General features: G+C 43.6%; 2 protein-coding genes across 2 annotated transcripts; one reads left to right on the top strand and one right to left on the bottom strand.

Moving 5' to 3' along the window:
- The first annotated feature begins 12,801 nt into the window (after positions 1 to 12,801).
- On the top strand, positions 12,802 to 13,761 carry LOC116637075 (olfactory receptor 10H1-like). Its single transcript, XM_032412274.1, has one exon. The coding sequence runs from the start codon at positions 12,802 to 12,804 to the stop codon at positions 13,759 to 13,761; it is 960 nt and encodes a 319-aa protein (XP_032268165.1).
- Positions 13,762 to 23,272: 9,511 nt separating this feature from the next.
- Positions 23,273 to 24,220, bottom strand: LOC116637074 (olfactory receptor 10H1-like). Its single transcript, XM_032412273.1, has one exon. The coding sequence runs from the start codon at positions 24,218 to 24,220 to the stop codon at positions 23,273 to 23,275; it is 948 nt and encodes a 315-aa protein (XP_032268164.1).
- Positions 24,221 to 24,559: the final 339 nt, after the last annotated feature.

Genomic DNA, 24,559 nt, shown 5'->3' with positions numbered 1-24,559 from the left:
GGCCAGTTTGGTCATGAGGAAATATGATAGCAGGGCTGACAATAATACCGACTCTCTCCATAAGACTGTTGTAGGAATTCAGTGTATGAAAATACTGAATAGGAATTGTTGGATGCATCCAAAAGTGTTGGAGCAAGCTATGTATTTTTTTTTTCCCCAATATGTTGCCCCCTCTTGCATAGACTCTATCTCTTGTCTTGACCCTGTGTGATGAACTCCGTCCCATTACCTCTGTCTAAATATGTGTTGTCTACCTCTGGATTGGTGGGAGACATCACATGGATATGTCTGGGCATGGATGCTAATGGTTTTTCTTGAATGGACAAGCAAGGGAGGACCTTCCCTCCTCCACCATAATGATAAACAGAAATAAGCATAATAATAGAGACCACCAGCATTGGGGCTTTTCTTATCACACACTTTGTCCAGTGTTGTATAAGCATTATCTTTTAATTATAACATATGCACAAAAGAACATAAACTATTTGTCTCCAAGGAGATGGTTGACTGTTAATAGTTCCTCAATGTCTTTGGAGGGTATAGACCCTAAGGAGGTTTCTATGTTGATCTGAGTTTAGTCAAGTATGTCAGAATGTGAAGTGGAGAAAGAAAGAGACAGAGAGGCAGAAACAGACAAAGGGGAGACAGTTCAGTGATTAGGTAAGAACATACAGAATGTTAAAAGTGGGTTGTTATCTGACATCTTACGGAAGTCCTTTTCCCTTTCCCCCCACATTACCTTCAGTAAACAGCAAGTTCTCATTCCTGTGTTTCCTTGAGTCTATCTGGGGGATGTGTTGTAGGCACAGTGTTATGCCAAGATGGCACAAAGAGAGGTCAGGATATGAGTACTCCTAATATGCAGATGAGAAATGTTGGTGGAGGTCATACAACACCTGAATGAAGGAGTCACGTGGAGGTCTGTCTGACTTCCATGCTGGGGTTTGAGAAGCATATATGTGAGGGAGAGGGCTTTCCATTGGTGTAAATTCTTACTCAAAGCTGTGTCCAGATATTTGGGCTGCAGGCAGAAGATGTTTTATAATAATAAATGTAAGAATGGCTATCACATATGAGTGCCTGCTGCTTGCCAAATGTTGTGGGAAGGGTTTCCTGTGCATTCACTTTTCTAAATCTCAAAATAAATTATTACTTTTGCACATTTAGATATGACCCACGTCTATTATTATTCACATTTTTGAAATGCAGGAGAAATCAGAGAGGGAGACGAACCATGAGGGACTATGGACCCGGGAAACAAACTGAGGGTTTCAGAGGGGAGGGGGGTGGGGCGATGGGGTAACAGGGTATTGAAGAGGGCACATGTTGTGATGAGCACTGGTGTTATATGCATCTAATGAATCATTAGTTCAAAAACTAATGATGTACTATACAGTGGCTAACTGAACATGATAAAAAAAAGAGAAATTCCAAAGACTTTAGAAACTGTTGTCATATTCTGAGAAAGTAAACTTTAAAGAGAAACCCATGACTCTGATTCGTCATCCCAATAATTTCTTGCCTTAGAAATAATATTAAAATTGAAAGATTGCTGTTTCTAAACAATATAAATACATTAAAAATTGCTCTGTAAGTCAGAGGAGGACCATCAGCACTTTCTTCTTTTCCCTCATGTATATGGCAAAAATAAAAGCCTTCAATACTGGAAAAAAAAAAAAAAAAAGAATATCCAATGGAAAAAAGACAGTCTCTTCAACAAATGGTGCTGGGAAGATTGGACAGCTACATGCAGAAGAATGAAACTGGACCATTCTCTTACACCAACCACAAAAATAGACTCAAAATGGATGATAGACCTAAATGTGAGATAGGAATACATCAAAATCCTAGAGAGCATAGGCAGTAACCTCTGTGACCTGGGCCGCAGCAACTTCTTGCTAGACACATCGCCAAAGGCAAGGGAAGCAAGGGCAAAAATGAACTATTGGGACTTCATCAAGATAAAAAGCTTTTGCACAACAAAGGAAACAGTCAACAAAACCAAAAGGCAAACAACAGAATGGGAGAAGATATTTGCAAATGTCTTATCAGATAAAGGGCTAGTATCCAAAATCTATAAAGAACTTATCAAACTCAAAACCCAAAGAACAAAGAATCCATAAAAAATGGGCAGAAGACATGAACAGACATTTCTCCAAAGAAGACATACAAATGGCCAACAGACATACTAAAAAATGCTCAACATCACTCAGCATCAGGGAAATGCAAATCAAAAACACAATGAGATAGAATGTCACATTGGTCAGAATGGCTAAATTTAACAAATCAGGAAATGACAGATGTTGGTGAGGATGCAGAGAAAGGGGAACCCTCTTACACTGTTGGTGGGAATGCAAAGTGGTACAGCCACTCTGGAAAACAGTATGGAGGTTCCTCAATAAGTTAAAAATAGAGCTACCTTACGACCCAGCAATTGCACTACTAGGTATTTATCCAACGGATACAAACATAGTGATTTGAAGGGGCACCTGCACCCATGTTCATAGCAGCAATGTCCACAATAGCCAAACTATGGAAAGAGCCCAGATGTCCATCAACAGATGAATGGATAAAGAAGGTGTGGGTATATATATATAAAAGAGTGAAAGACAATTATCATACGATTTCACTCATACATGGAATTTAAGAAACAAAACAGAGGAGCATAGGGGAAGAGAGGGAAAAATAAAACAAGACGAAATCAGACAGGGAGGGGTGCCTGGGTGGCTCAGTCGTTAAGCGTCTGCCTTCAGCTCAGGTCATGAGCCCCGCATTGGGCTCCCTGCTCTGCCGGGGGCTTGCTTCTCCCTCTCCCACTCCCCCTGCTTGTGTTCCCTCTCTCGCTGTGTCTCTCTCTGTCAAATAAATTTTTAAAAAAATCAGACAGGGAGACAAACCATAAGAGACTCTTAATCATAGTAAAGAAACTGAGGGTTGCTGGAGGGGAGGGGGTGAGGGGATGGGGTAACTGGGTGATGGGCATTAAGGAGGGCATGTGTGGTGATGAGCACTGGGTGTTATATAAGACTGACGAATCACTGACCTCTACCTCTGAAACTAATAAAACACTACATGTTAAAAAAAAAAATGCAGAAAATGCAAATCTGAGAGATGATTTGTCCCCAGCCACTCTGCCCTGAAGTGTGAAGCAGGAATCCATTACAATCTGCATGTGTGTGCAGTTGGTGATCAGGAATGCATCCCTCTCAGGTGCCTGCAGAGAGAAGTGTGGTCCTGACTGGGAGGGAAAAGCTGTCATTAGAAGGAATAGACACCTTTCAGGAAAGAGGGCAGGTGCAGCCCCAGGCACACACCCCTCTCACACAGCCAGAGAGAACCATTGACTCCAGAGAAGTTACAGAGACACTTTGTCACATCAACACTGACAATGAGACCCTTGGGTTCCATTTCATTATTTTAGAATTATTGGTCTTAATGACTAATGCTACCTAACATGTCCTTTTCCAGAGCCTGTGACTATGTTCCCTTACCCAGCAAAAGGGACTGCATGCAGATGAGATGCAATTAAGGATCTGAAACAGAATTACCCTGGATCATCCAGATGGGCCTGATATAATTGCAAGTGTCCTTCTAAAAGGGGACAGGAAGGGTCAGACACAGAGAAAAGTAGGGGATGTGACAATGGAAGGAGGCATCGGAGTAACTGAGCCAGGAACCTTGTGCCAAGGAATGCCTGCTGCCTCTGGAAGCTGGGAAAGCAGGAGAGAGATTCTCCCCTGGATCCTCCGAAGGACGCGGCCCTGCTCACACCTTGACTCTCACCTGGTGACTCTGATTTTTTCTTCCGGCCTCCAGCATAGAGGAGGATAGATGTGTGTGGCTTTAAGTCACTAGGTTTATGTGCTTTGTTACAGCAGCCCTAGAAAACTGACCCGTGAAACGGCATCCTGTCATTCTGTGTGATTTGGTTTCATGACAAAATTAGTTTCAAGCCAGATTCTTAGGTCATTCTTCTCTATGGAGAAGACTTAGGGCATTGAGATCGCTCATGAGAAGGGTTGAGTATCCTTGGAAGTCCATCAGCAAAGGTGAAGGAGCCCTGATAGCCCAGCTGTAGGATTTGCTCATTGGCAGCAAGGCCCTTGGGGTGTGTTATGAAGATACATGTGACCATGAAGCTGTAAGGTACCCAGCCCAGGGCATATAGTCTACACCTAATGAACTCAGCGGAGTAGGAACTGGAAGATACCAGCAACATTCTCGGTGCTTGGTGTGGACCGTGTGAGCTCTGAAGAGATGCTAAAACTCCTGTGTGATGGGTCCTCTGCGTTATAATAAGGATACATGAACATGCACATCATCAGAGAGAACGCTGAGTTGCAGGGCCTGACCTGGTGGAAATACTTCCACAAAGGAAAAACCACCAGGGATCCGGAGATCTGGAACTCATCTTTTTAGATGGAAACGTGACATTTGTACAAGGCTTCTTTTTCTTTTGGATTTGTGGATTAGTCAGAGTTCTCCAGAGAACTACCAGGATGGATGTGTATACATATCTGTGTGCTATATACGTACGAGTATATATTATATAACATATGTAATAATGTTACAGTATGTTTTGAACTCATCTTTTTACTGCTTATTTCTATTTTTTTTAAATGCACAATCTTATTGCACATATAACATTTTTTCCTTGGTACTATAACAATAGTCTTGCAGCTAAAGCCTAAGTAGCTCCAACTACTAAGCTAATGGGTTATAAGATGTGTAATTTCATTTACAAATTATAATGCCTTTCCCTTTTGGCACTAATTTTAAAAACAAAGAAAGAACTTTGAAATAGTATCAAAAAGGAAAAGCTTGCTTGGCACATAGTAGGAGTTTATTAAATATTTGTAAATTGAGTGAACAACTCAATGTAAAGAGTAAATAATGTTCTTGTGCAATTACAATATGCTATAGATTATAACACATTGTTATACTGTTGCATTTTATATAATGTAATACGACTGCATCCAGCTCTGCTTCTCCCTAGACAGAGGGCTCTTTTAGGGTTACAGCAGTGTTCTTTTTGGGTTCCAAGATTCAGACCAAGTTCCTTAGCTAGAGCTCAGTGAAGATGTGATGGATGGAGGAAGGAGGGAGGGAGAGAGCATGAAAGACAAGAAGGGAGGGATGAAGGAAAGAAGGGAGGAAGGACCTGAGGGAGAGATGGAGGAAGGAAAGAGAGAGAAAGATCCAGAGAAGAAGGGGCATTCCCAGGGCCCCAGCCACCCTCCTTGGACTTCGAAGAGCTGGCATCCTGCATCCCAGACTCTGGGGAGAGACCTCTGGGAATCCGCCACAGGGGAGGGCACCAGGGAGATAAAGCTCCCGCCTGGCTTACCTGTGGCCCTGGCTCACCGTTGGCCCCGCACGTGGCAGGAGGCCTAGCCCCAGGCCCGGCTGCAAACAGGGCATCCCAGGCGGACAGTCTGCAAGCAAGGCAAGAGGAACTCTCTTTCCAGCAATGTTTTCCAGGAACAGGTGGCAAGAGCGAGGGGAGCTGGAAGGGAGAAAGCATGGGGACCATGGAAAGCCAAAGCAGAGGGAGGCTCTGGTTGGAGGAAGGGGGCTGGGAGGGCGATGGGGTGGAGGAGGGGTTACAGTCCCAGTAACCTGATCCCGCACTGAGTCCATCTACTGCCCACACTGCCTCCTTCCCCCAAAGCCTGGACCCACAGCAGTCAGGGATGCCAGGGTCCATTCCCCGGCAGGAAACGTTCTCTGTACCAGGCGTGGGGAGAGTGGTCTTGAGCCAGAGGGTGACACTGAGTTTGTCACCATGTACATGTGTTTCTTCATTTATGCGGTGCTGTGTGTGCTTCTGCATGCACTGTTTGTGTATGTGCACTTGTGTTTGTCCATATTCATTTCCTGTGGTTGCTGTGACAAAGTCCCACAACCAGGTGGCTTTAAACAACAGAAATTTATTCTCTCACAGTCGTGGAGGCTAGAGTCTAAACCCAATGTATTGGTTGGGTCACGCTCCCTCCAAAGGCTCTAGGGGAGAATCTTTCCTGGCCTCGTTCAGCTTCTGGCAGCCCCAGGCATTCCTTGGCCTCTGCCTCTGTCTTCATATAGCCTGCTTCCCTCTGTGTGTCCCTTCCTATTCCTGTGAGGACACCAGTCATTGGATTTAGGGCCCACCTGTATCCAGGATGATCTCACCTTGATCCTTACCTTGATTACATCTGCAAAGACCCTATTTCCAAATAAGGTCACGTTCTGACATTCCAGTGGACATGAATTGGAGGGGGATGCTATTCAACCCACCATGGTACCCTTGTTTGTGTGTCTCTGGCTTATCTCCATCCCATACAAGCTCCAGGCACCTGGTTTGTTCTCAGTGGAGGGGTGCAGAATGAGCAACAGTGTCTCTGTTCCTGGCCGAGTGTCTCCTGGGTTTCACTGACAGTGTGTATTTCAGAACCCATGTGTATCTGTGTGTCGGTGCTCAGCTCTGTCTGCTTATGCTCCTGGGAGCCCGATCTTGAGTCTCTGACACAGGTGCATAAGCAGAGAGAGCTGAGTGGGTTGAATAGTGTCCCTTCGAGGAGTAAAGAAGGGCACAGGGGCAGGATGTGGGAGCTAGCCCAAGTGTGCCCTGGCTTGGGGTTCTGGCTGAGAGCCCATAGGTAGGATGAGGGCTTGGCCTTTCTCCTCCCTTAAGTCACACCTATACAGGTCACTTGGAGACACCCCCCGCCCCATGGAGAGTATTGCACAGGTGCTGTTCTGGGAAGGGTGACACAGAACAAGTGCCAGACAGAGACACAGAGCCAAGAGAGACCCCCTTTTTTGGTACCATTTATACATTTTGGAGCACATACCCCTGGGGTAGGGGGCATTCACAGTGTAGACAAAGGGTACCCCAGAACAGGGTTTGGCACCAATATGCATCACCTGGAAGAGAAAGGTGACTGACAACCAGCCCAATAATGACGATAAAAAATGACCACAATGCCAACTAGCATTCCTTGAGAACTTTCTCTGTGCTAATCACTTGGCATCAAATCCCCACAGGGAACCCATGAGGGCAGTTCTCTGGTTATCCCAACACATGGTGAGGACACAGGATTTGAACCGTGGGTTGGCATGACTCCACACGGTGCATGTGTCTCAGAGGATGGACTCTGGCAGCCAGCAGAGGGGTGGAGTCGAAAGGTGAGGTGGGCAGGCACAGTTCACCAGGAGACAGGGAATGAGGCCAGAGCCAGGGCTAGCCACGGCACAGAGAGGCCGGGAGTCAGAGTCAGAAAGGTGGCCAAGGGATGAGGCAGAGAGGGAGTTGAGACTGGTATTCCTGGAATTGCTGGGCTTCCCCAGGCCTCTGTAGCCCACAAATGCTGCTTTCTTGTATGAGGGACCCCATTCTGACACTCAGCCCAATTGTCCGTTTTCCACATGGGATTCTGGGTCCTCCAAGCATTGGCTCACCATGGATCTGAGATAAAACTTAATGACAATCTTCTGGGGGAGGAAGTGAGGAGGATGGAAGCAGTGTTGTAATATTGGGGTGAGCCCTGCCCCTGGGTAAGTACTTGAAAGCTTGTCATTAAATGTATGTAATATATGTATATGATAGATATGTGTATCATTATATATATGCATGTATCATTGAGATATATATGTATCAGTGATACAGGTATAAATATGAATATATATACTTCTTTTTTTTTTAAGATTTTATTTATTTATTTGACAGAGAGAGACTCAGAGAGAGAGGGAACACAAGCAGGGGGAGTGGGAGAGGGAGAAGCAGGCTTCCCACAGAGCAGGGAGCCCGATGCGGGGCTCGATCCCAGGACCCTGGGACCACGACCTGAGCCAAAGGCAGACGCTTAACGGACTGAGCCACCCAGGTGCCCTGAATACATATACTTCTTTTCTAATTTTTCACCCAGAGCTACAGTTTAAGAGCCATCCATGTTGCTATGTGGATGTCAGGTTTGTTTTTTTCCTATATGTTGTTTAGAGCTTCATGGTTCACGCACACCACATGTTACTTTTCCACGCCCTCAGGTGATGGGGGTCTCTTAGACTGTCCCCGACTCTCTCCATCACAGACAATGCTGCAGTGAATGGCCTTGACCATGTCCCTTCACTGAGCTGTGTGTGAGTTTCAGATGGAGACCTTGGAGCAGTGTTTGTGGGACTTGGGGTAAGTGTCCCCTTAATCTGGCCATGAACCACCAAGTACCCTCGAGAGTGACTGCAGTCCACTTACCTCACATCTGGGCCAACACATAGCAGATCCAGCTTTCTAAGTCTTGCTGCTCTAGCAGGTGGAAGGGGATGCCTGTACTCACTGTTCACAGAGTGTTGCTGTTTTAAATTGAATTCCTCTAATTGCTAATCAACTGCTCATGTCTTTGTTTGCTGCTTGCCTATTGCATTTCCTCAGCTGTAAATCTCCTGTGCCCCCCCCCCCCCCCGCATTGCTCGCTTTCTATCATGATCCTGTCTTTTTTCTCCTTGGTTTTCTCATTTCTCTTTTTTCTCATTGTAGATTCTAGATATTGGTCTCTTGTCAGTGGATTTTTTTTTTTGTTTGACTGAAGTATACATAATATACAAAAATCTGCATTTATTTAATGTATACATTTTGATGAGTTTAGACATATGTGCCTATAATTGTGATACCATCGCCACAATCAAGGTAATAAACATACCCATCAACTCCAAAAGATTCCTTGTGTCCCCTTCCTCTGTGTGTTTGTGTGTTAATAACATTAACAAAATTTATCATCTTAAGTTCTTTTTTATTGACATATATGCAACTAATGAATCATTGAACACTACATCAAAACCTAATGATGTACTGTATGGTGGTTAACTTAACATAATAAAAAAAGTGAAATATAGTGACAGATAACATTGTATCAATTTAAGGTGTACAACATGCTGAGTTGGTATGTTTATATATTGTAATATGATTGCCCTTGCAGTGATAGTTAGCACTTCTAATCAGGTCACAAAATAATTATTTCTTTTTTGTGTTAGGAATAATGAAGATCTAATCTCTTAGCACGTTTGATGATTATAACACAATATTGTTGTCTATATTCTTTTTTTAATTTAATTTAATTTTATTATGTTATGTTAGTCACCATACAATACATCATTAGTTTTTTTGTTTTTGTTTTTTTACGATTTTATTTATTTATTTGACAGAGAGAGATAGCAACAGCAGGAACACAAGCAGGGGGAGTGCGAGAGGGAGAAGCAGGCTTCCCACCAAGCAGGGAGCCGGATGCGGGGATCGATCCCAGGACCCTGGGATCATGACCTGAGCCGAAGGCAGACGCTTCACAACTGAGCCACCCAGGCGCCCCACATCATTTGTTTTTGATGTAGTGATCCATGATTCATTGTTTTCGTATAACACCCAGGGTTGTCTATATTCTTAAGAAGTTTATTTTTTTTTAAAGATTTTATTTATTTATTTGTCAGAGAGAGAGAGAGAGAACACAAGCAGTGGGAGCGGCAGGCAGAGGGAGAAGCAGGCTCCCTGCTGAGTAAGGAGCCCGATGTGGTACTCAATCCCAGGACCCTGGGATCATGACCCGAACCAACGGCAGCCTCTTAACTGACTGAGCCACCCAGGCATCCCTATTCTTAAGAAGTTTTTAATGCACACTATCGTATTGTTAAGTATAGGCTCTAGGCTGTACAGCAGAACTCTAGAACTTACTTATATTGCAAATAGCTCCCTGTTCTCTGTCATCTGTTAACTTTATCCGTGATGCTATTTGTTAATATGATTCATAAATCTGATGTAAGATTTATGTAGTAAAGAAGGGCATCAATCTTTTTTGTTTAAGGTTTGTGCTTTTTTTTTTTTTTCTGTTTAAGGAACTTCTTTCTTGTTCTTAGAGCACAAAGATCCTGTTATACTTGCTCTCATTAGCTAGGTTTTTATCTATCACAATTATGTTACTAATCTATCTTGATTCTCTTTTCATTGGGATATTGAGAGTCTAGTTTTGGTTTTTGTTTGTACAGAGATACTTTCCTCAACAGCAACCCCTAAACAATTCATCTCTTTCCAAAAGATCTGTGGTGTGACTTTAACCATATACAAATGGCTGGCTCTGTTTCGGAGGTCTGCATTCGGAACCACTGGTCATCCGTCTGTCCTTGCACTAATCCTACACTGTTTTGTTTCCAAGACTCTGTAGAATGTCTCCGTATCTCAGAAGGCAATTTCCCCCACCCCCCCACCTCTTTTCACTCTTCATTTCAAGACTTCCTCAGTGATTCATGGGTCATTATTTTTTCATAAACTCTTTGGAATAAGTTTATCATCTTTCTCAAGCAATCCTACTGGATATTTCTGCAAAGATTACATTGCATGTATAGATTAAATATGGGAGAGAATGAACATCTTTATTATATTGTCTTTTCTTTTCATCCATTTATTTATATGATCTGTCATGTTTTCTATCTAATAGAGGTTTAATTGTTCTCCATGAAGCTCTTGTGTGTTCTTGTTTAGATTGTTGACAGGTTTTGTACAACTTTGAGTGATATCTTATTTTGTAATGTTTTATTATTAATGAATTTTAAACTTATGAAAAAGTTGCAAAAATAATACAAAAAATTCTTATCCTCCCCTCACCAACCCCTTCTAATGACAGGATCTTACAGAACCCCAGGACAATGATCAGACCCAGGAAATGATCATTGGTATATAACACTATATAGCAAACAACACATCTTACTATAATTTTTCTGGCTCTCCACTCATATCCTTTTTCTATCCCAGGACACAATCCATTTCATTTAGTTATTTCAACTTTTCATTATCATGCACTTCTTAGTATTTCTTTTTTTTTTTAATTTTATTTTATTATGTTACGTTAGCCACCATACAGTACATCACTAGTTTTTGATGTAGTGTTCTATGATTCACTGTTTGCATATAACACCCAGTGCTCCATGCAATACGTGCACTCCTTAATACCCATCACCGGGCTAACCCATCCCCCCAGCCCCCTCCCCTCTAAAACCCTGTTTGTTTCTCAGAGTCCATAGTCTCTCATGGTTCATCTCACCCTCCGATTTCCCCCCCTTCATTTTTCCCTTCCTTCTCCTAATGTCCTCCATGCTATTCCTTATGTTCCACAAATAAGTGAAACCATCTTAATTTTCCTTTCAACCTGAAGATTAATGAGTACTATGTAACTGTGGTAATGTCAAATGGTTCAACCTAATATTTACATTCTAAATATTTGGGAATTTTGAGTTATCCTCTTCTTATTAAGTTTTAGTTTCATTGCCAAATGGTCAGATACCTGGGTCTTTGTAATATTGGTACTTGGGAATGTACCTGCTCTTCCTTTATGGCCTCACACAGGGTCCTTTATGGTGATAATTACATGCTCTTAGTGTTTGGGTTTTTTTTTCTTTTTGTTTGTTTGCTTTTGGTGTAGTAAATAGGAATGTACATGTGTCTGTGTGTATTTGTACAGATTAAATATACCTATGTAAGTATATATTAGCTATGTACATTAATATATATATATAACAGCTCAAGTATTAAATAATATGACAGAATTAAGTCTTAAAACACCAGTAATTACAAAAGAGGTAAATGTTTTAAATACCCAATTAAAAGAGAGATACAACCATAAGTTGCTACATTTTAAGAGAATCTGATTCTGGTCACTCATGCTTGTCCTCACTCTTAACTTCTCCAGTGTTTATTATCTATTGCACACCCTATAGTAAGTACATTATATGTATAATCTTATTTAATCCTTATAACAACTTTGTCAGCTAGATATTATTATGATCAACTTCCTTTTAGGGATGAGGAAACTAAGGCTCAAAAAGATTAAGGAACCAACCCAATGTTGTTGCTGTTGGTGTAGTTGTTGGAAGCACTGTTTTAAAACAACTTCTCAAACTTATTTAACTCATGTGGATAACATGGTAGAGTTTTGTCATTAAAAAAAAAAGCCACCACGTAATACTTGCTAAGCCTTGCAAACAGCCCCGAGTTGATGCAGCAGACTGGGGATAGTAATGGCAAGATGTGCATTAACCTTTCTTTTTTTTTTTTTTTTTTTTTTTTAAGATTTTATTTATTTATTTGACACAGAGAGAGATAGCGAGAGCAGGAACACAAGCAGGGGGAGTGGGAGAGGGAGAAGCAGGCTTCCTGCCGAGCAGGGAGCCCGATGTGGGACTCGATCCCAGGACCCTGGGATCATGACCTGAGCCGAAGGCAGACGCTTAACGACTGAGCCACCCAGGCGCCCGTGCATTAACCTTTCAAAGATGGAATTCCAACCAGCACCAGATTGTTCCAATTTGAAAATTTTTATTGGAGACCCTTGCGTAATAACTTTTTTTAAAAAGAAGACTGAATTGTTGCTTTTTCCTTTAATTTTCCCTTCCTACTTAGAAACATGGCTGGAGGCATTGACAAGCTCTGAAGAGGGGCTCAACCCAGGTGTGGCTGAATAGAGACCCTGAGTTCCTTCCACTGAGATTTTAAAATAGTAGTTATTATTATTATTATTATTATTACTATTACTATTATCATCATTTCCTGAGTTCCTACTACGCGCTAGGCCCTGTACTATGCACTTGAGGCTCACAATCTTCCGTGAACCCCAAGCAGCTCCAAGGATCACTGACAGTCATCATGAGCAGCAGATGGTGGAGGGACTGGCCATGGTCTGCAGGGTGAGGGCCCCCTCTCCCTCCGGGAAGTCCTTCCGGGCCGGGCTCAGCGCAGACCCGGAGCTCCTGCCCACCGGGCTGCCTTCCCTCTCTCCCCACCCAGTGATGGCCACCACGCTGGGCCTGAACCACAGCTCCGTGTCTGAATTCATCCTCGTGGGCTTCTCCACCTTCCCACCACATCTCCTGCCAGTCTTCTTCCTGCTGTTCCTGCTCATGTACCTGTTCACCCTGCTGGGGAACCTGCTCATCATGGCCACTGTCTGGAGCGATCGCGGCCTGCACACGCCCATGTACCTCTTCCTGTGTGCCCTGTCCATCTCCGAGATCCTCTACACCTTGGCCATCACCCCGCGCCTGCTGGCCAACCTGCTCTCCACCAGCCGCACCATCGCCGTTGCGGCCTGTGTCAGCCAGATGTTCTTCTCCTTCATGTTCGGCTTCACCCACTCCCTCCTGCTCACTGCCATGGGCTATGACCGCTACGTGGCCATCTGCCACCCCCTGCGTTACAACGTGCTCATGAGCCCCCGTGGCTGTGCCTCCCTGGTGGCCTGGTCCTGGGCTGGTGGCTCAGTCATGGGGCTGGTGGTGACCACAGCCATTTTCCACCTCAACTTCTGTGGACCCCGTGAGGTCCACCATTTCTTCTGCCACGTGCCACCACTGTTGAAGCTGGCCTGTGGAACTAATGTACCAATAGTGGCCCTGGGCGTGGGTCTGGTGTGCATCACCGCCCTGCTGGGCTGCTTTCTCCTCATCCTCCTCTCGTATGCCTTCATCGTGGCTGCCATCTTGAAGATCCCCTCAGCTGAGGGTCGGCACAAAGTCTTCTCCACCTGTGCCTCCCACCTCACTGTGGTGGTTGTGCACTATGGCTTTGCTTCTGTCATCTACCTCAAGCCCAAGGCTCCCCAGTCTCTGGAAGGAGACACCCTGATGGGCATCACCTACACGGTCCTCACACCCTTCCTCAGCCCCATCATCTTTAGTCTCAGGAACAAGGAGCTGAAGACTGCCATGAAGAAGACCTTCCTCAGCAAACTCGATCCCCAGAGCTCCTGAAGTGGTTTCTTTTGTGGCAGGGGATGTGTTGGGTAGAGTCACCTCAGGCTTCCATCTATAAAATGGGAATGATTATGCTTCACTGGTGATGATTCTTTTTTTGTAAGATCTTATTTGTTTGAGAGAGAAAATGCACAAGCAGGAGGAGTAGCAGAGGGAGAGGGAGAAGCAGTCTTCCCTCTGAGCAGGGAGCCCGATGTGGGGCTCGATCCCAGGACCCTGAGATCATGACCTGAGCCGAAGGCAGATGCTTAACCGACTGAGCCACCCGGGTGCACCTGGTGGTGATTCTTCTATGTGAATTCCCCCACCTGCCTTCTTGGCAAGTACTCTAAATTCTAGGTGTGTTTTCTCTCCTTTCCCCCAGTCTCAGTGACCTCATTCCTCCTGGATTCACTGGGGTCACAACCTCCCCAATATTGATCATGTATGTCAGCTTCCTCCTGGTTCCTGTGCCTGAGGGTGGCTGGGGGTGGCGGGTGGAGGCGTCATGCCCACATCGCTGTGTTGGGAAGCTTATGTGCATTGTTTATCACAAATATGTGAATGAGGGACACTTGCTTTGCCCAAAATACATAAATTGTGATTGGGCACCTACTGTGTGCTGAGCATTGTCCTCTGCTCCAGACACATCATTGCTCTCGTTCTGAATACCATGTTGAGGAAAAGAAAGCATTTTTGATGAAGAAAATGATTGTTCATTTTTTTCGTTCTTCACATTTTTGGTGGAAAGGTGTCTCCCCCAAGTGTTGCCTTTGTTGGCTGAGCCGAATGACTGAGTATGCAAATTACAGAAAGAAAGAGAGGCAATCTGAATTTCTTCTTGGGAGAAAAGATATGTGTGGACAGGTGGTGCAAAGATGTGGGAGAGGACTAAGGAAGTGAGGACTGGGCTGAGGGAAAGGACTGGGACAGGAGGAAAAACCAGTTGCTGGAAACTGACCAGGACATAAAGGAGGTGATGGGCCCAGTGACTGGCGAAGAAGTTTGAGGAAAGAACGGGCATGTAAATGGGCATTTTATAAGGTTTATGAAGTTGCCATCAAGTGCCTGATGTAAATTCCCCTTCCCAGACTCCCTTGAAATCCTCAATAAATATCCATTTCTCTTTCATGTGTTGTGGAGTCAGATATATTAAGGGGAAGCATCCACAGGCTGGGTCCTGCTTCAAGGGAGGTGCTCAGGCAGAGTCAGGCAGCCCCTTGGGGTTCTGCCACATTTTTAAATGAGGAAATGGGCAAAGTGAGGTTTGGGACTTGCTCAGGGTCGCAAAGCCAGCAAGGTGCAGGGATGCAGTATGGAGTCAGCCCAGTGAGTCCTCTGGGGTAATGGGTCTCCAAGATGGGGACACATCACAGTCACCTGGAGGGCTGGTTAGGTCACAGGCTGCTGGGCCCCCCTCCAAAGTGTTTGATTTGACACATCTGTGAAAGGGCTCTAAAATCTGTATTTCTAACAAACTCTCGGTGCTGAGGCTGCTGGTCTGATGATGACAGTTTGGAAACCCCTGCTCTACAGAATCTTTAGCTCAAAGATAGAGCCAGATATTTGAGTTGGAAACAAAAGTAACTTTCTTTTTTTCTTTCTCTCTCTCTTTCTTCCTTCCTTCCTTCCTTTCTTTTCCTTCCTTCTTTCCTTCTTTCCTTCCTTCCTTCCTTCCTTCCTTCCTTCCTTCCTTCCTTCCTTCCTTCCTTCCTTCCTTCTTTCCTTATTAATAGTTATGGTGATAACAGCTTCCATTTTTTTTCCCATTTTGGGGGCCATTTATCATCAGCTAGGTGTGGTCTTTTAAAAAACAGCTCTATGGAGATGTACTTCACATACCATATAATTCAACCACTTAAAGATATATGTAATCATCACTGCAGTCAATTTAGAACATTTTCATCACCTCCAAATAAAACCTTGTACCATTTAGCTGTCATCCCTCTTTCCTCCCTCCCCTCCAGGCTTAAGCAGCTACTAATCCACTGTCTTTATAGATTTGCCTGTTCTGGACATTTTTTTATAAAGGGTCATACAATATTGATATTTTTGTGTTTGGCTTCTTTCACTTAGCATGTTTTCAAGGTTCACTCACATGGTAGCATGAACCAGTGTTTCATTCCTTTTTATGGCTGAATGATATCCCATTGTTTGGATAGACTGCACTTTGTTTATCCATTCATCTGTTGATAGATATTTGGTCTGTTTCTGACTTTTGGCTATAATGAGTAATGCTGCAATAAACATTCATGTTCAAGTTTCTGCGTGGACATACATTTTCTACATTTTCATTGGGGGGGGTATATACCTAGGAGTGGAATTGAGGGATCGTATGGTAACTCTATGCTAAATCATTTGAGGAACTGCTAGACTGTTTTCCAAAGTGGCTGCATCATCTTACATCCCCACCAGCAGTGTGTGAGGGTCCCAGTTTCTCTACATCCTTGCCAACACTAACATATCTAACTTTTTGATCATAACCATTCTAGTGGTATCTTATTGTGGTTTTGATTTGATTTTCCCTGATGACTACTGATAGGTACAGTCTTAAATGATTTAATACACAGCAGTTCTTTTACTTCACAAGGAAGATCATATTATTAGCTCCATTTTGAAGACGAGGAAACAGAGATATAAAGAGATTAAATCCATTGGTTAAAGTTCTTGCCCCTGAAGTGGAAAAACTAGAATTCTTTAAGTTGGAACTGGGGATCAGAAGCATACATTTCTCAGGGGTTACAAGGAGAGGAAGCCAGTGTGTTCCAAGAAGGGATGAAGACCTGTATTGGAAAGGAGGGACCAATTTTAGCAAGCACTAATGAAATGAGGCAGAACTGGAGATATGCTGTTCTGGGGGGGGTGGGAAGGTTAGGAAGAAACACCCAGTGTGAAAGGATGGGAGAGACACGTTATAAGCTTGACAAAACTGGCTGTAGCATTTCTGGTTTTGGTTTTCATTAATAGATGTATTAATATAGAAAATATTGTCATGTTCAAACACCAAATTGTTTGCTCTAAAAAAACTCGGAACCAAACTGAGGGTTACAGAAGGGAGGGGGTGGGGGTGGGGTAACTGGGTGATGGGTATTAAGCAGGGCACGTGTGGTGGTGAGCACTGGGTGTTATACGCAACTAACGAATTGTTGAACACTACATCAAAAAGTAATGATGTGCTATATGCTGGCTATATGAACATAATAATAATAAAAATAAATAAATAAATAAATTGAATTGAATTCCACAAAAAATTAAATAAATTTTCTATAAGAAAAAAGAAACTCTGACCCCTTTTGAAGCCAGGTTCCTGGGTTATATTGAGAAGATTCGAGGTAGTTAATTAGCAATATTTGGCAACATCCTTTGCCTCCCTTACAAAATGAGAAACAGTCCCAGATAGTAAGAGCCGCCCCTCTTAGAGTTGTCATATACAAGGTATGTTTAAGTGACCAGCACAAGTCTTGGGGTGTAGCCAGAATTTGTCTGGTCACAGATCCAGAGACATCTTGGAGTATACTGGTTGGCCTGGGAAATGGGTAAGAGACTGTGAATTTGAAAGAGCTGATGGCAAAAATGGCTTCTGGATTATATCCAAGAAGTGTCAGTGTGGCTCCCTGTGGTCATCAGAAAATCAACTTACTCTAGTTTGATTGACCAATGTCAACGCATTCTGAAATTTAAATAAACCATGTGTTTAGTCCTTTGCTTTATTTAGTATTAGTTGTTTTGAAAATGTAAAACAACCAGAGAAACTGAACTTAGTGAATGTATGTTGTTTCTGTAAGTGACGTATTCTAAACTCCAAGGGCTGGGTCAGGACAGATGTTTGAGGCAGGACTACGAAAGCACAGCGTTGCATCCCATCTTTATTTAAAATGTTGATGTGCTGTTCATCATAAATTTTTTGCATTAATTTTGACTTTTAAAATGCTGCATTAAATATGATCTATCTAGATCACTGAATTTTTTGGTGGCCCCTTAAATTTGGTGGTCAAGGTGAATGCCTCACTTGCCTGACCCTAGTCCCTGCCCTGCTAGACTCTCCCTGCCTTGCCCCACCCCCAATAGCCTTGCATTTATTTTTCCTGAAAAGGACCAAAAAATAGAAGCCATCATTAACTTATCTGGTGACAGAAAATAGGAATAGGAATAGGAATATATGCCAGAAAGTCAATGTAAACACAGCAGGATCTTAGGTGATGATCCTTGACATCACAGAGGTAGAGACAGCCCCCCACCCCTCTGCTCACTAGTGCTGACCAGGACTGGTCCCCACACCCAGGGGTCCTGTCCCACCTCCCCTTTAGTATTCAGCTCCCACTTTCTGAAGTTCCCCCCACCCCCTCCATTCTTAACTGTTTGCCATTCCTTGCTAATGGTCCCCTTTGTGCCACATTCTTTGGTATCCCCCAAGGCAGAGCCAGAGCCCAGAGAGGTGATTAAAAGGCCTGGAGCACAGAGAAGGGCTGTTGTTGGGGACATCTCCAGACTTTAGGGGACCCTTCCCTCCCTGCACTAATTGGAGTGTTTCAATGTTAATTGCTGGAGGCAAAGGCCAGCTTAAGAGATGCAATTTACTGCCTTCACCTCTATTGTTCTGTTCTCCTCCAATGTTGACCTTGACCCCCTTGCCTTGTCAGCTCCTTACTCAAGGGTGTTTTCCTCCTCCTCCTCCTCCCCCTCACCCCCACCCCAGGCTATCTCTGTCCAGAGGCCAGAGGGATCTTTCTAAAGGGAAAATCTGAAAAATCACCAGTCTGTTTGTATACTCTTGAGATACAGTACAAACTCTAGTGTGGTTGGATCACTGCTTCATCTCCAATTCTATCCCTCAGCCCTCCCCTGCTCTCCAGCCCCACTAGCCCCTTGGCTGTTCTGTAATAAATCAAGCATGCTAGGACCTCAGGAACTTTGCATAGGCTGTTGCTTCTACCTGGAACACCCTCCCCTTACTCTTACACATCCTTAGGTCTGACCTTAAATGCCATGTCCTCAGGAAAGCCTTTCCTGATTTCCCCATACTAAGTTACCACCCCTATTATAAGCAACTCTTATCATAGCAACTTCTTTCTTTTTCTTCATAGCATTTATCACAGTTTATCGTATATATTCACTAGGTTGATTATTTGCTTAATATCCACGTCTTTCTCTCTCAAGTACAAGCACTGAAATCAGGGGTTATGTTTAATCAGTTTAACATTGTATCCCTAGTGGCATCTAAAAAAGTGCCTGGCGCACAGTAGATGCTCAATAACTGTTGAATAAATACAACAAGGTTTGTCATCACTGGTACTATTGACATTTGGGGATGGCTCATTCTTTGTGGTAGGGGCTGTTCTGTGCATTGTAGGATGTTGAACAGCATCCCTGGCCTTCACCCACTAGATATTGTAGAGCATCTCACCCTCCTTCAGCTGTAATAACCAAAAATTCTCCATAAACTTCCAAGTGTCCTCTGGGGAGCACTGGTGAGAGTCATGCCCCTTTTGGTGGCCGTTAGTGCTTGGTCCATATCTTGGTGAGAGCCCTGGTATTTCTGTGTGTCATTCCATCAAGAACCTAGAAACTCTTCAAAGACAGGGAATAGCAATGGACCCATCTCCATACTACCAAAACTAGCACAGCATTTGAGACACAGAAGGTTGCAAATAATTATTGAACAGGTCTTAAAAAGTTCTTATTAATTGAGTGCCATTGCATGCCAGTCATTGTCAATTGCCCTACATAGATGATATTTAATTCTCAGAACTATGCTAAGGGATGACTACATTATTATTAAACCCATTTTAACGATAAGAAACTGAGGCCAAGAGATGGGATGTGATTTAACCAACGCCACTTTGCTTCATCACTTAACCACTGCACAGGCCTGTTTGCAATTCAGAGCATCTTTTTATCTCTTGAGAGACCTAGGTTTCACCAATCTCTAGTGCCATTAGCTGTTGCCATGGTGATGAGTCATGGGGACCATTCATGGAGGCTAGGAGCCATAGAGAGGAGGATATTCCAGGAGAAGAAAATTCTGGGAGAAGAGGGTTAGATCAGGAAGTTTAGTTGGAGCAGCACTTCTCCCAATGGTGCCCCCTGCTGGACCCCAATCCTCTCCACTGAAGACCTACTCCTTCTGCAGCACTGATAACAAAGATGGATACATCAAAGTTGATGGCTCCAATTGGTCATTGCCTCAACTCACACCTCTCTCCCTGATCCCAAGCTCATCAAACAAAACTTGAAATTATAAGGCCATCCTAAGTACTGTGGATATCCTTGTGCCAGGCACCATGCTAAGCCCTTCACAAGCATTGTCTTACTTCAGTCTTTTTTTTTTTTTAAAGAGTTTTATTTATTTATTGAGAGAGAGAGAGAATGATAGAGAGAGAGCATGAGAGGGAGGAGGGTCAGAGGGAGAAGCAGACTCCCTGCTGAGCAGGGAGCCCGATGCAGGACTCGATCCTGGGACTCCAGGATCATGACCTGAGCCGAAAGCAGTTGCTTAACCAACTGAGCCACCCAGGCACCCCAATGTCTTACTTCAGTCTTAAAACTATCTTAGAAGGTAGATGCTGTGCATTCTTTCAGGGTAGGCTCAGAGAGAGGAAGTGAGCTGCCTAAGCACAAAGAGCAATGTATGAGAGCCAATTTCCCCACCCCACTGCAACAGTGTTAACAAACTTGAAAATTTTTTTGGACTTCTGCTTGGATAGACAAAAATGTACCTCACAGTTACATTCATTTGCCATCATTCTTCTAAATTGATTTATTCAACAAATATTTGAGAACTTACATATACTGTGTAGGCATATAGCAGTTTGCAAAATGGGCCGAGAGTCCCTGACTACCTCAAACAACATTCTGGGGGCAGAGACAGACAATATCCAACAAGCAGATATATGCAGGTGGTAATAAGCACGTGTCAGATAACGCAGATCAAGAGACATAGGACATGGCCAGGGTGTTTCTATTTTGTGTGGTATGGTCAGAGAAGGGCTCTATGATTTTTGAGCAGAAATGTTTTCAGGGAATTAAGATCGAGTTGCTGTTTCCTGAGATAGAAAGATTGTGGAAGAATTGTGTGTGTGTGTGAGAGAGAGACAGACAGACAGAGAGAGAGAGATAATGATAACGACAATGAGAACTTCCAAGAGTTAAGTTTTGGACACACTAAGTTTGAGAAGCCTACTAGATATCCATGTGGAGATATGGCGTAGGCAGTTGGATAGGGATGAAGATAAGAATTTGGGGGTCACCTGTGTGCAGAGTGTACATAAAGCCCTGCTTTATGTGAATTTATCTGCCCTGATCCCTCATTGTGAGGCTATAATGAGATAATGTACATGAGGGGTAACAGGAAATATGCAGTGCAGTGTACATTCTGCAAAGGAAGATGGTCTGGGTTTCCCACTTTTGACTGAAATTGTTTCCTACATCCTCCCACTTCATGATAACATGGGATATTTTTATTGCTCAAGTTACAGAGAAAAATTGAATTCAACTTTAGGACAAATGAAGAATAATTTACTATTCAACTTAAACATGAATAAACATATTTTCTTTTTTTTTAGTTTTGGCTAATTTGACTAATTTATTGCTTGTGTATTTTAATTACATGTGTTGTTGTGTAAAACAGTATCACAATAAACTAATGTCCATTAAGTATTATGATAAATTGCCTTTTAAAATAATTCATAAGTTCATATTCAGAAACAATTTAAGGAAAACTTTTTTAAAAATTTCATTTATAAGTAATCTCTACACCCAACATAGGGCTGAAACTCACAACCCTGAAATCAAGTCACAGGCTCTACCAACTGAGCCAGCCAGGTGCCTAAAGAAAACATTTTTTTATTGAGATATAATTGACGCATAACATTGTGTAAGTTTAAGGTGTACTATGTGTTGATTTGATATATTTACATATTGCAATATGATTACTACTATAGCATTAGCTAATACCTCTATCATGTCACATAATTACCATTTCATTTTTGTGGTGGGAACAACTAAGATCTAGTCTCTTAGCAACTTTTAAGTTACTGGTACAGTATTGTTATCCATAATCACTATGCTATGGGTGAGACCTCCAGGACTTATTTATCTACTGGTTGCAAATTTGTACCCTTAAACAACATCTCCCCAAACCCCCCTCAGTCCCTGGTAACCAACAATTTTACTCTGTTTTCACGAGTTCAGCTTTTTTAGGTTTTGCATATAAGTGATATTATACAGTATTTGTCATTCTCTTAAATATACATATTTTCAACAAATTATAAATACATATAAATTATGTAGTATGGTCAACCTTAAATCCCCCCCTCATGCCCACAGGGAAACATTAAGCCGGTCTGATCATGAGATATGCCTTTATCCTGGACTCTGCACTCATTGTGGCCCAACAAAGAGCTCCCCACTGGCCTGTGTGCCACATCACTCTCTAACACAACAGGGAATTTCTCACGGTGGGACTTTTTCCTTGAACTTATTGTGGAGATGTCTCTGTTTCTCTGCAGCTGCTTAAGATGCACACTTGCAATGCAGAGGTTTCCTTGATTTTGTGTGTGTGTGTGTGTGTGTGTGTGTGTGTGAGTCTGCTTTATTACTGTTTCTAACTGCTATTGCACAGATCTGTGTAATGCCGAAATTTTGGGTGCTTTGTTCTCCTTTGTTATAATCTAGCTTAGTCTTTTGTAGCCTTGCAAAATCCATGCTGTAGGTACCCATTGCTGCCTAGTAGAAGGTGGAGACCCGACATCTTCCATTTTTCTTCATAATATGGATTAATGATCATGGGAGTAATTAGACCACCCTGGCTTCTGGCAGGAGAAGAACAGATCCTATGTTTGATGCTGCCTGATAAAGTGTCCTGCAGCAGGTAAGAATCATGAAATCTGATTTTCTCTGTGTGTCATCATCTCATACATCTTAATACACTCTTAATGCTGATTAACCATTGCCTTCAAGGGTACTTGTAAACCTGAAAGCATCAGATAAATTTAGGTTATCACATGTTTACAGGGTGCCATTTCTTTTTTTTTATGTTATGTTAATCACCTTACATTACATCATTAGTTTTTGATGTAGTGTTCCACGATTCATTATTTGTGTATAACACCCAGTGCTCCATGCAGAACGTGCCCTCTTTAATACCCATCACCAGGCTAACCCATCCTCCCACCGACCTCCCCTGTAGAACCCTCAGTTTGTTTTTCAGAGTCCATCGTCTCTCATGGTTCATCTCCCCCTCCGATTTCCCCCACTTCATTCTTCCCTTCCTGCTATCTTCTTCTTCTTCTTCTTCTTTTTTTTTTTTTTTTTGTGCGGGAGGGGGGGGGGGGGGGGGGGATGGGGTGGCTGGGTGATAGACATTGGGGAGGGTATGTGCTATGGTGAGCACTGTGAATTGTGCAAGACTGTTGAATCACAGATCTGTACCTCTGAAACAAATAATACATTATATGTAACAGGGTGCCATTTCTAATGGTAGCATCTGATAACACAATTTAGCTGTTTCCAAGTAATTCTTCCCAGATCATCATATTTTTTCTGGGTAGAGTTTGCTGAGGAAAGTCTTCTTCATGGCAGTCTTCAGCTCCTTGTTCCTGAGACTAAAGATGATGGGGCTGAGGAAGGGTGTGAGGACCGTGTAGGTGATGCCCATCAGGGTGTCTCCTTCCAGAGACTGGGGAGCCTTGGGCTTGAGGTAGATGACAGAAGCAAAGCCATAGTGCACGACCACCACAGTGAGGTGGGAGGCACAGGTGGAGAAGGCTTTGTGCCGACCCTTAGCTGAGGGGATCTTCAGGATGGCAGCCACGATGAAGGCATACGAGAGGAGGATGAGGAGAAAGCAGCCCAGCAGGGCAGTGATGCACACCAGACCCACGCCCAGGACCACTATTGGTACATTAGTTCCACAGGCCAGCTTCAACAGTGGTGGCACATGGCAAGCAAAATGGTGGATCTCATTGGGTCCACAGAAGTTGAGGCAGAAAACGGCCATGGTCACCACCAGCCCCATGACCGAGCCACCAACCCAGGACCAGGCCACCAGGAAGGCACAGCCACGGGGGCTCATGAGCACGTTGTAACGCAGGGGCTGGCAGATGGCCACATAGCGGTCATAGCCCATGACGGTGAGCAGGAAGGAGTGGGTGAAGCCGAACATGAAGGAGAAGAACATCTGGCTGACACAGGCTGCAAAGGCAATGGTGTAGCATGTGGAGAGCAGGTCGGCCAGCAGGCGTGGGGTGATGGCCAAGGTGTAGAGGATCTCGGAGATGGACAAGGCACACAGGAAGAGGTACATGGGCGTGTGCAGGCTGCGCTCATTCCACACAGTGGTCAAGATGAGCAGGTTCCCCAGCAGTGTGAACAGGTACATCAACAGGAACAGCAAGAAGAACATTAGCTGAAGGTGGGGGAAGGTGGAGAAACCCACGAGGATGAATTCAGTCACCACTGAGAAATTGCCTCTCTGCATGGAAGCTGCCTGGGGTGAAGTGTGACAGAGAGAGGTCAGCTACTGGATGGAGAAAGGCTTTCACCATACCTGGACCTGCTCAGGAGGCTGCCCATGATCAATGACAGCTGACATTTGTGAAAATTAGTAGAGGGAAACCTCACTAAAATGCATTGGGAGGTTTCAGCAAGGAGAGCCCTCACATCCTGCCCCTCCTGGTGGATTGCAAACTGGACAACCAGATAGGAAGAGGTGGACTTGACCTTGGGTGTGGACACTACTCCCCACCCCTAACAGTTGTCCCAGTGAGAAGCCACTATTCTTTTAACTCTCAGTTTATTCTAATGGACTTTTTATAAC

This window comes from Phoca vitulina, unplaced genomic scaffold, assembly GCF_004348235.1.
Source record: "Phoca vitulina isolate PV1807 unplaced genomic scaffold, GSC_HSeal_1.0 scaffold13, whole genome shotgun sequence".
NCBI classification, from domain to species: Eukaryota; Metazoa; Chordata; class Mammalia; order Carnivora; family Phocidae; genus Phoca; species Phoca vitulina.
This window is presented reverse-complemented; position numbering and strand designations above follow the sequence as displayed.